Genomic DNA, 14,491 nt, shown 5'->3' on the forward strand with positions numbered 1-14,491 from the left:
AAATTGTCCATGATGTGATCATGGATGGGGGAGCTGACCTGGCATGTATAACTGAGACCTCGTTGGGGGAGGCAAGCGGACCAGTATGGGCTCAGTTTCTCCCACCAGGCTACTCTGTTGTGGAGCAGGCTAGGAGAAGTGGGCAGAGGGGTGGAGTGGCTGTGGTCCAAAAAAATACTATCTCCCTTACCAGGACCCCTGTGAGACATTTGACTTATATTGAATGTATATTTTTGAGGCTGGGAAATAGGGATAGATTGGGGATTCTCATGGTGTATCATCCGCTCAACTGACTCCCTAACTGAGTTGATGGAGCTAGTGTTAGTGTTAGTGTTGGAGTCTCCCAGACTTTTGGTGCTGGGGCACTTCAGCATCCACTTTGGGGCTGACTTTCTGGTGCAGCTCAGGAGTTCATAGTGGCCATGGCAACTATGGGCCTATACCATTTAGTTTCTGAACCAACTCATATTGCTGGCCATGCACTCAATTTGGTCTTCTGCTCAGATCAGGGGGATGTTCTGTGGGTGGGGGATCCGATGGTTTCCCCATTGTCATGGACAGACCACTACCTGCTTAAGGTTGATTTCACAGACACAACCCAGCCCTGCAGGGTTGGTGGACCTATTAGAATGATCTGTCCAAAAAGGCTGCTGGACCCAGCAGGATTCCAAAAAGCCTTGGAGGATTTTGATGTTGGTGAGCCAGTGATTCTGTCACTGCCCTGGTGGGAACCTGGAATAGGGAACTCAGTGGGGCAGTAGACATGATTGCTCCTAAGCGTCCCTTCCGACCTGCTTCAAAAATGGTCCCTTGGTATACTGAGGAGTTGTGGAGGCTGGAGCAGTTGGGTAGGCAACTAGAATACAAGTGGAGGAGAACTTTGTTCAGATTTGACAGGACGCAGCATAAGACCCATTTGCAGCCTTATGCGGTAGCGGTGCATGCAGCGAAATCTTTTTTTTTGTCTACACGTATTGTGTCTGCAGGTTTGCATTCAGCAGAGTTATATTGGGTTGTGTGAAGTTTAATTTCTGCTCCTTCTGCTTTAAATCCGTCCCCATAAATGTTCTGCTGTGACGCTTTTAGTGGGTTCTTTGCAGACAAAATCTCCTGTATTCGGACCAGCTTGGACTGCACTACTTCTGCAATGTCTATGAAGGAGGTGTCCAGCAATCCCCCTTGCAGTATTAGGTAGGCTCAGTTTCAATCTGTGACTCCTGAGGATGTGGACAAGCTGCTTGAGGTGGTGCAGCCTACCACTTGTTCTCTGGATCCTTGCCCGACTTTGCTGCTTCTATCTAGCAGGGAGATTGTTGGAGGTGGTCTAGTTAATAACTTAAGTGCATAGCTGAGGGTGGGTAGGGTGCCTCCTTGTCTGAAGGAGGCAGTGGTTAGACATCTTCTTAAGAAGCCTTCCTTGAACCCTTAGAGATGGATAATTACTTCTCCCCTTAGCAATGGAGAAGCCCAGCAGAGAAGGAGAGTCTATCCACTTCCCACCCAGTGCTGCCTGGAGTGAGAGACCAGGTGGGTGCTGGGGTTCCTTCTGCTGATGCCTGCCTGCTTCTGCTTCCCCTGTGGGACTGCAGCCTCAGGTTAACATCTGTGGGAAGTGTGGGCAGGATTGGGACCAGATCCTGTGTGACTCAGCAGTTCCTCAGGTCACCTGCTCAGCTCTGGGCTTTATAGGAAGGCTGTTTGTAGTGGTGGGCCCACCACCAAAAGGGGTCACCCCTTTGGGGAGCCACTTTAGGGGAGAATGAGGGTGAGGGCTAGAGGGCTTCTGTTTAGTCAGTTTTAAACTGTTTTGGACTTGGGTTGAAGTTGCTGTAATGTGTTGGGTTTGTCTGGAGATGGGGGGACGGGGGCGCCTTCGTTGACTGTGGAGCAGCTATCCCGGTGGTGGTGGGGATAGAAGAAGTAACATTGGCAGGTCAGCAGGCCGTTCCAGGGGAAGGGTAGTTAGAAATTTAATAGCTGTCACCCCTTCTGGCTGTCCTGCCAGCTCTTTGACCTCGAGGAGCACTGCCAACAACCCACATAGCCTTACCCTGCTCCTCTATAATGCTAGGTCGGTCCAAAATAAACCTGAACTCATCTAGGATTTGATCATGGATGAAGGGGCCGACCTGGTATGTATTACCGAGACTTAGTTGGGGGAGTCTAGTGGTCCAGTTTAGTCTGAGCTTCTTCCTCCAGGATATTCTGTAGAGAAGCAGGTGAGGGGATGTGGGCGAGGAGGTTGAGTGGCTGTGGTCTATAAGGATAACATCTCCCTTACCAGGGTCCCTGTTAGGGTATCAGACCATATTGAATGTGTGTACTTGAGTTTGGGGACCAGGGATAGATTGGGAGTTCTGTTGGTGTACCGATGGCCCCGCTGCCCAGCAGAATCCCTTACTAAGCTCACGGACTTGATCGCGGAACTCGCTTTGGAATCTCCCAGACGCTTGGTGCTGGGGGACTTCAATGTTCATTTCGGGACCAATCTGTCCGGGGTAGCTCAGGAGTTCATAGCGGCCATGACAACTATGGGCCTATCCCAAGTGGTCTCTGGACCGACACATATTGCAGGTCACACACTTGATTTGATATTTTACTCTGATCAGGGTGGTGTTCCGTGGGTGGGGACTCCTGTGATTTCCCCATTGTCATGGACGGACCACCATCTGATTAAGGTTGGACTTACAACCACTTCCCAACTCTGCAGGAGGGAGGGGCCTATTAGATTGGTCCACCCGAAGAGGTTTTTGAATCCAGTAAGATTCCAAGAAGCCTTGGAGGGATTCACTGTTGGCTTTGCCGGTGATCCTGTTGATGCCCAGGTTGAAATTGGAACATCTTGCTCACCAGGGCAGGAGACACAATTGCTCCTAAGTGTCCCCTCCGACCCGCTTCAAAACTGACCCCTTGGTATACGGAAGATCTTCAGGGGCTGAAGTGGCAAGGTAGGCGGCTAGAGCGCAAGTGGAGAAAGACTTGACTCAAATCTGACAGACTGAGACATAGAGCACATTTAAAGATCTATGCTCAGGCAATACATGCAGCAAAGAGGCTGTTCTTTTCTGCCCGTATTGCCTCTGCGAGTTCATGTCCAGCGGAGTTGTTCAGGGTTGTGGGGGGACTAGTATCGGCCCCCGCTTCCTTGAACCAGAATTTGGAGTCATCAGTTAGCCGCTGCAATGTGTTTAAAGAGTTTTTCGCAGATAGAATCTCTCGGATTCGGGCCGACCTAGATGGAGAATCCACAATTAATTTGATATCTGAACTAGAGGTGCCCAACAACTCCTCTTATGTGATTCAATTGGATCAGTTGCAGTTTGTGACTCCTAAGAATGTGGACAAGTTGCTTGAAGCGGTGAGGCCTACCACTTGTTCTCTTGACCCTTGTCCAAGATGGCTTGTTCGATCTAGCGGGGAGGCTGTTGTAGGTGGTCTGATGGAAATCATAAATGCTTCTCTGAGGGAGGGCAGGATGCCTCCTTGTCTTAAGGAGGCAGTTATTAGACCTCTTCTAAAGAAGCCTGCATTAGATCCCTCAGAGTTGAGCAATTATAGGCCTGTTTCCAACCTCCCATGGCTGGGCAAGGTAATTGAGAGGGTGGTGGCCTCTCAGCTCCAGGAGGTCTTGGAGGAAACTGATTATCTAGATCCATTTCAAACTGGTTTTCGGGCAGGCTACGGGGTGGAGACTGCCTTGGTCAGACTAATGGATGATCTCCAATTGGGAATTGACAGAGGAAGTGTGACTCTGTTGGTCCTTTTGGCAGCTTTTGATACTATTGACCATAGTATCCTTCTGGAACATCTTAGGGTATTGCGGGTGGGAGGCACTGTTTTACAGTGGTTCGGCTCCTACCTCTTGGACAGATTCCAGATGGTGTGGATTGGAGATTGTTGCTCTTCTAGATTTGAGCTTAAGTATGGTGTTCCTCAAGGCTCCATACTTTCTGCAATGCTTTTTAACATTTACATGAAACCGCTGGGAGAGATCATCAGGGGATTTGGAGCTGGGTGTTACCAGTAAGCTGATGACACCCAGATCTACTTCTCCATGTCAACTTCTTCAGGAGCTGGCATATCCTCCCTAAATGCTTGCCTGGAAGCAGTAATGGGCTGGATGAGGGAGAATAAACTGAAGATGAATCCAGATAAAACAGAGGTACTTATTGTGTGGGGTTAGAACGCAAGAGATGATTTTGATTTACCTGTTCTAGATGGGGTCACACTTCCCCAAAAGGAAAAGGTTCGAAGTCTGGGAGTACTTCTGGATTCACACCTCTCAGTGGTTTCTCAGGTTGAGGCGGTGGCCAGGGGTGCTTTCTATCAGCTCTGGCTGATATGCCAGATGTGCCCGTTTCTCGAGATCAATGACCTCAAAACAGTGGTACATCTGTTGGTAACTTCCAGACTTGACTTCTGTAATGTGCTCTACGTGGGGCTGCCTTTGTACATAGTCCAGAAACTTCTGTTGGTTCAGAATGCGGCAGCCAGGTTGGTCTTTGGCTCATCTTGGAGAGACCACATTACTTCTTTACTGATGGAGCTCCACTGGCTGCCAATAGGTTTCTGGACAAAATACAAAGTGCTAGTTATAAAGCCCTAAATGGCTAAAGCCTTGGGTATTTAAGAGAGTGTCTTCTTTACTACGAGCCTCACTGCCCATTGAGGTCATCTCAGGAGGTCTGTCTCCAGTTACCTCCAACTCATTTGGTGGCTGCACAGAGATGGGCCTCCTCGGTCGCTGCCCCGAGATTGTGGAATGCGCTCCTTGCTGAGATACGATCCTCCCCATCTCTGGCAATTTTCAAAAAACACCTGAAAACCCATCTTTTCGCCCAAGCTTTCTCAGCTTCCTAAATTGGTTTTAATCTCTGGTTTATTTTTAAATTGTTAAATTGTTTTAAGTTTTTGTATATGTTTTTAACTTGTTTTTTGCTATTGTTAACTGCCCAGAGATGAAAATTTGGGGCGGTGTACAAATTTGATAGATAGATAGATATACAGGCCAATATCCAATCTCCCTTGTTTGGGCAAGGTGATCGAGAGCGTGGTGGCCAACCAGCTCCAGGTGGTTTTGGAGGAACCTGATTATCTAGACCCATTTCAAACTGGCTTTAGAGCTGGCTATGGGGTTGAGACAGACTTGGTTGGCCTGATGGATGACCTTTACCGGGGAATCGACAGAGGGAGAGTGACTCTGCTGGTTCTTCTGGATCTCTTGGTGGTGTTCTATACCATCAACCATGGCATCCTTCTGGATCGCCTGGGAGAGTTGGGGATAGGGGGCACTGCTTTGCAGTGGGTCCACTCCTATCTCTCAAGCAGATTCCAGATGGTGGAGCTTGGTGACAGTTGCTCCTCAAAACAGGAGCTGTTATATGGAGTCCTCAGGGCTCCATTCTGTCACCAATGCTTTTTAATATCTACATGAAACCTCTGGGTGAGGTCATTAGGAGGTTTGGTGCAGGTTGTTATCAGTATTATGATGACACCCAAATCTACTTCTCTTTTTTATCTTCATCATCACAAAATCGCACTCATTCTCTAAATGCCTGCCTACAGGCAGTAATGGCCTGGATAAGGGATAACAAATTGAAACTGAATCCAAGCAAGACAGAGTTGCTCATTGTAGGGGCTCAGAATTTGAGGGCTGAGTTAGATCTTCCTGTCATGGATGGGGTTACACTCCCTCAGAAGGAGCAGGTTCGCACTTAGGGAGTACTCCTGGACCCAGGTCTCACCCTGGTATCTCAGGTGGAGGCCATGGCCAGGAGTGCTTTCTATCAGCTTTGGCTGATTCTGAGCCCATTCCTTGACTAGGATGACCTCAAAACAGTGATGCATCTGCTGGTTACCTCCAGGCTTGACTTTTGAAATGCGCTCTACATGGGGCTTCCTTTGTACGTTGTTCAGAAATTCAGTTAGTTCAAAATGTGGCAGCCAGATTGGTCTCTGGGGCAACCCAGAGAGACCATATTATGCCTGTTTTGAAACAGTTACACTGGCTGCCGATATGTTTCCAGGCAAAATACAAAGTGCTGGTTATTACCTTTTAAAGCCCTGAATGGCTTAGGTCCGAGTTATCTTAGAGAGCATCGTCTTCTGCATGATTCCCACCGCATGTTAAGGTCATCTGAGAAGGTCCGTCTCCAGTTACCACCGGTACATCTGGTGGGGACTCAAAGGCGGGCCTTCTCTGTAGCTGCTCCTGGGCTGTGGAATGCACTTCTAGCAGAAATCTGTAATCTGAGCTCATTATTGGTCTTCAGTAGAGCCCTTAAGACCTATCTGTTTGGCCTGGCCTTTCAGGGTTTTTAAACTGATGTAAATGTTCTGCCTGGTTCTCCAGGGTTTTTAACTGTTTAAATGTTTTAACAGTTAATTGGTTTTATGCTGTTTTTATAGTTTTTGATTTTAATTGTGAATTGATTTTAATTGTTTTTATTTTGATGTAAACTATGAATTAATTGTGAATTGATTTTAATTGTTTTTATTTTGATGTAAACTGAGCCATTTTTGGAAGGGCGGTATATAGAATGAATGAATGAATGAATGAATAATAAAGGGGAATCTGGTAAGCGGGGTTACCAGTAAGGGCTAAAACAGGCTGGGGGAGATGCCTTGTTTAAAAATGGGTTCAGGGGCTGGTGAGAGGGCACCTTACCGGCTCTTGTGGTGGCAGGGGTAGCTCAGCAGCAGCAACCTCGCTGGCCCAGTTGACCTCTGTGCATGAGCATGGTGACATAAATGGTCTCTGCGCATGCACAGAGGTCATGCAGATGGCCTCCTTGCATATGTGGAAGCCGGAACTGAGCCACCCGCCAGCTTGTGACGTGGGAGGGGGTCTACTGGTGAGGCCGCCTCCACTGCCTCCATCAATGATTTGCCACCACTGCTAGAGCCGGTAAGGTGCCCTCTCACCTGCCCCCCAACCCATTTTTAGATAGGGAATTCCACCCATCCCCCTTTGCTTGTAAAGGGGAATCATTACCATAAAGGGATTTCCCTTTACAAGCAGGGCATTCAAACTGGGATGAACCGGTTTGATCCAAACTGGGCCTTTTGTGGAGGGCCAATCTAGTTCGAGCTCTAACTAGTTGAACTGGGCCAGTTCAAATCGAACCTGGTTCAATTTGAACCAGTTTGCACACTCCTAGTTGGGGATGTATTATTTTCTGGCTTGAGAGTCAAAATGCTTGCTTTGTACTGAAAGTGAGTGTTAAGTCTCCAAAGTTCATAATTCCTTGGTTTGAATTGTGATCTTTGATGATATCACTAATCTTTTTAGCAGCCTTTAACTGAAGCATAATTAATTTCACAATCTGATTTCTTTTCAGGAGGAACATGTTCTGTTCCAGCTTGAAGAAGGAATTGAAACCTTGGAGGCTGCCATTGCCTACAAGAATGAAAGTATCCAAAATCACCAGAACTCTCTCAGAGCCTCCTCTCAAATACTCATACAGAATGAGGCCAATATGATGGGAAAGTTAGTTTCCTTATCCGCTACTGAGCTGCGAGCAATTCTTCTAAAATACTTTAACAAGGTTTGTCATAAGAATAATAGAGAATGCAGCAAATTCTGTACTTTCTTTTTGTTGGCTGCCTGATATTTCTGTGCTGGAAAGAATGAGTTGTGCAGGTGTGTACTTCTGTTTTGCGTGGTTTCTTTCAAACTTCTTGCAGTGTGTTAAATCAAATTAAAATTGCCCTTCCCCATTTCTACTTAGGTGGCTTCCTTGACTTTCCTTTTCTCTTTCAGAGGTAGCATGTTGTAGCTTCTTTGAAAGGAAAGCATGCTATAGTCAATAATAGTTAGTTCCCAATGAAGGACCTAAAATTACTTTATTTTTACAGTTGAAAATAATAGTAAATGTCTGTAACAGTAAGTCAAGGTCTGGGTTGATCTCTTCAGTTACCACTGAGTATTATGGGAATGATTGTGAAAAAATGAATATCATAGCCGGCTGCCCACATTTATCAATGTGCATGCTAGGGTTACCACCATCTTATCTTCTGCCATTGTAACCTGGTTAACTTGGAACAGCTTTGGTGTAAATGCTTCAAACACAGTGAACATATGTTACATGTTTGTTATGTAATGGTTCATCAGTGCATTGTATGTAGTATGTCTTGTAGGCTGAACTGTTTGTGAAAGCTCCATAAGTCAAACTGATTAACTTTACAATAAAAATAAAAAGATACCCATCCTTACTATATAATAGACCATGCAGAGTAGATACCTAGAAAGAAATCGCATCAAATGTTCATTATTTGTTGTAACTTTGAAAGTTGTGAGATCTGTGGTAATGAACTGATATTGTACTTTTCCTACTGCATTTAGATTAGATTATTACATTGACATTCAACTTGAATGTGTGACATGGGTTGACTTCTCAATGAGTCTTTGAGTTGTGAAGGATGTAAGATACTAGCTTTCCATGCTGATCGCTCAGTAAAAGATTTAGACTATATTTCTTTATTAGGTTGTCAGCCTCCGTGAAACTCAACGTAAATTGCAGCTCCAAAATGAAGAACTAGAAATGAGGGTAATAGAACAAGAAAATATAGTAAGAGAACTTCAGTTGGCACTTGAACATCTTATGCTTCAGTGTGACAGGCGTCTAACTGCTCAACAGAAAGAAAATGAACAAAAAATGCAATTAATACTGCGGCATTGCAAAGGTATTTGAGTTTGGGGATTTGTGGTAGTGAATCTTGAAATAATAAATGATCACTAGAAATTGTTTAATTCCATTTGAAAATTTCACCTGGAATAGAAGTCTTTGATATTCATATAAAATACAAAAGTTTTCCTAGTTATTCCATCCAGAGTCACTGCCTGCCCATCCTCCTCACCCAATGGTAAGCAATGCTAGGGGCTCATCCCTACCACTACATAGTACTGTTTAGATTCAGGCAGTTTGAGAAGATCCTAGATTTAACTGCTGGTTTCTTCTAAGTTGAAATAATCATTAAGTAGCGTTATGAGCAGAGAACAGGACAACTTCCTCTCCTAAAATCAAAAGGTAATTAGTTTATCTTATCTTCACAGTTTCAGTTAACATGAAGAGAGGGACGGGCTGCAGCTTAGTGGTAGAGTACCTGATTTGCATGCAGAAGGTGCCACGTTCAATCCACAGCACCTCCAGATAGGGCTGGGAAAGACCACTGTCTGAAATCCCGGAGAGTCACTTCCAGTGAGTGTAGACAATATTTATCTAGATGGAACAATGGTCTCTCTCAGAAATAAGGGCAGCTTTATATGTTCATATGACATTTTCCTCCCACAAAATTATCCAGGGATGATGTCCATCTCTTTGCTGAGGTTTCACCAGAGCATGATTCTTTTATCATATATTTAAATATATCACTTAAAACCTTTGAAATTGCAAGTGAGATATTTGCAGCTGCATATCTTGTTCATCTTATAGCATGAAACAAAAACAAGACTGAATCTAAAATTAGGTTTCTCTTTTTAGAAAAAGATGGTGAAAGTATTACAGAAACCCTTAAAACATATGAAGCTAAAGTTCAGCAACTGGAAAGAGATTTGTTTTTCTATAAGAAAACCAGCAGAGAATTGAAGAAGAAATTAAAGGAACTGGTTGGAGAATCAACACACCATCCTCTGACACAAAGTAAATGTATGAATATTAGAATTCATGCCATTCAGATTGGTATCCAAACTCCTAATTAGCTTATGGAGTTGGGGGTGAAGGTTTTGCATGACACTTTACAAAGTTCAAGGGCACAGGACCCTGACCTGAGGAGTTTACAGTCTAAAATTTGCCATGGATTTGAAGAAAATAGAGAAGGGGAAGTGGAGGCAGGGGTGGAGGAATAGTATGCATTTATTTGTTACACAAACTTGGGTTTAGTTACAATAGGATGGTAGGATTGTACTTGATGTTTTCCGACATGATCAGTACAGGGGAATTTGGATCTTAGTTTATTTACACTACAAAGTCTTTGAATAAAATATTTCTTTATTGAAGAGTTGGCTGATCTTATCCAGCTTTCACATGTATAAAGCAGTGTTATCACCCTTTAACTCTGGCAGTGCAGCCACATTTTACTAGGGATGTGCATGAAGTACTGAACCAGCTCAGGCGCCTGCAGCCGAGCTGGTTCAGCGGGGCAGGGAGCAGTTCCGTTAAAAAGCAGTTAAGCCAGTCCTTACTTCCTCTGCTGCTGCTCCACTGCTTTTCTGGGTGCAGCACTTGCTCTCCAAAAGCCATGCGCAGCTGCTGTGCTGTTCCCTGCAGCCTGCATGTGGTGTTGGCATGCACATGGCTGCATGTTCGCGTCAACGCCACATGTAGGCTGCAGGGAACAGTACCACAGTTGCATGTGGCCTTTGGTAGAGCGAGCGCAATGCCTGGAAAAGCAGCAGTGGAGCAGGATCTGCTATTTAAGGGAACTGCTCCCTGCCTCACCCGCTCCTGCAAGAGCCCTTCATGCACATCCCTACATTTTACCACTTTTGTATTTAACAGTGCTTTTATACATGTTGTACTCATTTTTGCCAATGCACTGGAAACTTTACCAAAAAAAAAAGTTGAACCAAGTCAAATTCCTAGCAACATAAAACATAAAAACGATTATAGCTATTGCAAAACATTTAAGCCAACTGTTGCTTTTGAATATTTATCTTCAGGTGGTAGTTCTGCTGATGTGATCCTGAACCAAGATCAAGCAAATGTGTCTTCAGAAGAGCTCAAGTGGACATCCAAGTTATCAGGGAAATTAAAAGAAACTGACCACCCACTATGTGGTTTTGGAATACAGCAAAATCCACACAAATGTGAAGCGGAAGCTACAGAAGCGGTTCCCAGCATATTGTGTTTATCCAATAGTCATGAGGAACAAGCAGGAATAATACGGCAGCCTGCAAAATCTTACCCACAAGTATTATGTCATTCTCAGCCCAGAGACACTGCGACACAGCTGCAAGGAGTAACTCCAGTAAAACTTTCTCGCAAAGAATTACGTCATATCCCTGCTTCTGAGCTTTCATCACGGCGCTCAGGTCTTGCAGCTGGTGTAAACTCTATTCCGGCAGATTCCATTGAAATATCTAGAAAGTTGTAAGGACTATAATATATAGTCATCCCTATAAAATTTTGAAAGTAATTACTTGTTCTAAAAATTCCATTTTATGGAATTGTGTTCATATGAGTTATTCTAGTTGCTGTACTTTACACTGCAGCACACTACTTGTGTTATGTAGACATCTATCATGCCTTATTGACATAGTGATGATTATAAAAGGCTGCAACTGAAGAAATTTTGCCCTTAAGTAATGTGATTAAAAGTTTTGTACTTGTAATTCTCTAGAATTGACATGGATTTTTATTTCATGTCTTCTTAAATGCATCCTTATTTCCAGTGCTGCAAGGAAGTGCTCACAGCCAGTCCAGATTTTTTCCACATAAGCAATCCCAACCATTTCTTAGGGCCTGTTTAGGAGGACAAAGATGATACAATAAACTGAGCAATCACAGTTAGTCAGAAGTACTTCAACCGATTACGAAGCTGGGGAGATTACTACCACCTTTATAGGAAGTGCTGCTGTGACTATATCCGATTAGTTAGTTTTATACATTACAGTTGACTATAGGAAGTGCTGCTGTGACTATATCTGTGATTAGTTAGTTTTATACATTACAGTTGACCATGATCTGGAGTGTTTGCCTGCACAAACAATTTTATACGAACTAGACCATCATGGGATCATCAGCAGTAACTGGTTTTCTCCATCACATTTATACTGAAGTTTATGACAAAACACTTTGGTGCTGACCAAGACCTTAAAGTTGAATGTCCTTCCTTAAAAAAACAACCAGCATGACTATAACTTTTTTTCTGGTCAAAAAATCAATGTTATGTTGGCAAGGAAGCTAGTTTCATAAACTATTTTATTTAAAATTAATAGCCTCTTAAATCCTAAATCATACTTAATAACTAACTCAAAGTTAAACTTTATTTAAAGTTCCTTGGAAACTGTGCCTAGAAATGTCAGTGGGGCATTTGTATGAAAAACATGTTCCGCAAGTATATTCTGAAATAGTTGTCAGAGCAAGCATGATTTTAGATAAATTACTAGAACAAATGTATTGATCACTTACATTGATGTAGGTGCACTTAAGTCACTGAGCTGCCTCCTTAAGCACAATAAAAATGTTACATTGGTATGTAGGGAATGTCTGTATTTCAGACAGAACCACATTATTATAGATTACAACACTAAGTTGGTAAATGAAACTTGGTGCATAAGTAACATTTGCCCTGGGATCAAGGGATCAATGTCTACCAAGCAGCAAGCTTTGGGACCCTTTATTTCCTTCCCCTTCCCCCTATGTCATCATACAATTCTCTCCACATTGCATTCTGTTACCCAAGATTGTTTTGTGTGACCATTTTCGACCCAGAAATACTCAAACTCTTTCACAATGTTATCTTAATTTTATATATTTGGCTGTGGTTTTGCAGCCAAAAATCACAGTTAAGTACTTTTGCAATACATCTTATTTAGAAGCATTAGATATTATTTAAAGCTTGAGTTATCTGTAGAAGGGATGGTTCCATTCCATTTTTCTAGTGATCTTTGATAAGGAGAATTTGAGAGAAAGTAGTTGATTTCAAATATTTGTATTTTAAGAATGTGATAGGCATACACAGAGTAACAGAGTGGTGTTCAGGTGTATTGTACTTAGTTATTGGACATTTTTAAGAAAGTTGCCACTTTGGAGTATCAGATCTTGCACTTAAAATGTTGCTTTATTATTTATTCCTCTTAGCTGCATTTGGGGTCAGTAGCGGGGGGCGGTAAATCTGGATTATATATTCTCTTATACAGTTACCATCCATTGATGGACAACATCAATTTCCACTGGTGTGATTCTTAAAAGGAAAGCTTTCTCATTAGAATATCATGTTACAAGATTGCTTGTGAACATACTAAAGCATAGTTTATCCTGGGTCCAAACTGCTTTATTCTTAAACCGCTAAAATATTTTGCAACATGTTGAAACTGAAATAATTGTTCTCTTAATTACAACTGTTTGTTGTACTGTTGAATCGTGATGTGAAAGTTTTTGCAAATGGCTGTGGACTGAAGTTGAAATATATTTTACTTCGTGTTACATTTTATATTTTAGATACTTAATACTTGTACAACCTAAATACAATTATCGTAAAACACACTATTGAAGTACAGTCAATCCGCTGCTTAATTTGTACTTTTAAAAAAGCAAAAAACCTAAGATTAAAATGGGAATTGTTATAAATATGAACTAATTCCAAAAAGCAGGCAATTTGCATATTTACATCATTGCTCCATTGTGTCATAGCATGGGGACAGCCACACAAAGTGTCTTCCAGATGCTTCAGCCTACAGTAAGCAGTGTGCAGGATTTGGCTTTTGCATCCCAACTACTGAATAATTGAAGATTTGGTGGTTTTCAAATGGATCTGAGCCATCGGTCAATGAACAGCAGCAACACAAACACTAGAGCAGTGGTATTGCTGGCTACTTAACTCAACAGAAGGTCTGGATCAGTTCAACAAAGCCTAGTGGAACTGCTAAGTTCTAAGCTCTTTCAGTAGTACCCAAAAAATCTAGCTCCATGATCGGTAAAATGTCGCAGGGGTTCTGAAGGAGACTATCAGCATTGCCTGTGATATTAGGCTAACTCTCTAGTCTTGTTTTCTATGACATCTTATGAGCAGATGAGAAGGGTGTTACAAGAACATTAAGGGGTAAAAAACAAGCCCTGGAGAGTTAGAGGCTCTACCAACTTAAGCTGGTAGATGCAGAAAACTACTCAGTATTCAGATACATACACCATTTAAGTTCTCTTTTACCCCTGAACATTACAATAAGATGGTTTCCATATTAGCTGTTTCTCTGGAATGGATATTCCTTCCTATAATATTTACAGCAACTCCAACATTCCATTGTTTTCAGTTTTGTCCTTCCATCTTTTTTCTGCACCAGATTTTTGGGTGCAACAACAATAATCAGTGTGAACAGGCAAAACTTTTTGATATACAGACTCAAGACCCTCACACCTCACAGATTAAACTTGGATAATACATAATCTGCAATACATAATAATAATACATAATCTGTCCATCATTCTTTTCTTGTCACCTGCCCTGAAACTCTAATGCTGCAGGCTTAACTCTCACCTTGTGAGCCACATGTGCTCACACAAACTTTTCTTTTAAAAACCCATCTGTTGCTGATGGTGTAAGTAGAAACAAACTAAAATTTGATTTCATCAAACTGTCTCTGTTGTTACTGACTGACTCACTGACATGAAACTCCCAGACCGAACTACAAAAGATAGGGAAATGCTGTGTCTGCAGGTAGGTTCAGGATGCCCAGCCTACCAATAAAATTCCAAACCCCAGAAAAAAATAATTACATCCTCAGAAAAACTCTCCCATTGGACAGCATGGGGAATGAGACCTCAGACTAGGA

The 14,491-nt window shown here is 42.8% G+C and overlaps 1 protein-coding gene across 5 annotated transcripts in view; it reads left to right on the top strand.

Annotated features, from left to right (window-relative positions):
• The window catches only part of KIF27 (kinesin family member 27), a 71,507-nt gene extending 58,299 nt beyond the window's left edge, over window positions 1-13,208 (top strand). For 4 of the 5 annotated variants that reach the window (XM_053304038.1, XM_053304039.1, XM_053304042.1 and 1 more), the window contains 4 exons: window positions 7,341-7,547; window positions 8,487-8,685; window positions 9,483-9,647; window positions 10,661-13,208. In XM_053304038.1, coding sequence (XP_053160013.1) covers window positions 7,341-7,547; window positions 8,487-8,685; window positions 9,483-9,647; window positions 10,661-11,094 — 1,005 coding nt within the window. In that variant the 3' untranslated portion in view covers window positions 11,095-13,208. The remainder of the gene's footprint in view (window positions 1-7,340; window positions 7,548-8,486; window positions 8,686-9,482; window positions 9,648-10,660) is intronic. The other variant, XM_053304040.1, reaches the window with a different exon arrangement.
• The last annotated feature ends 1,283 nt before the right edge of the window (window positions 13,209-14,491 follow it).

This window comes from Hemicordylus capensis, chromosome 2, assembly GCF_027244095.1.
Source record: "Hemicordylus capensis ecotype Gifberg chromosome 2, rHemCap1.1.pri, whole genome shotgun sequence".
Classification (NCBI taxonomy): Eukaryota; Metazoa; Chordata; class Lepidosauria; order Squamata; family Cordylidae; genus Hemicordylus; species Hemicordylus capensis.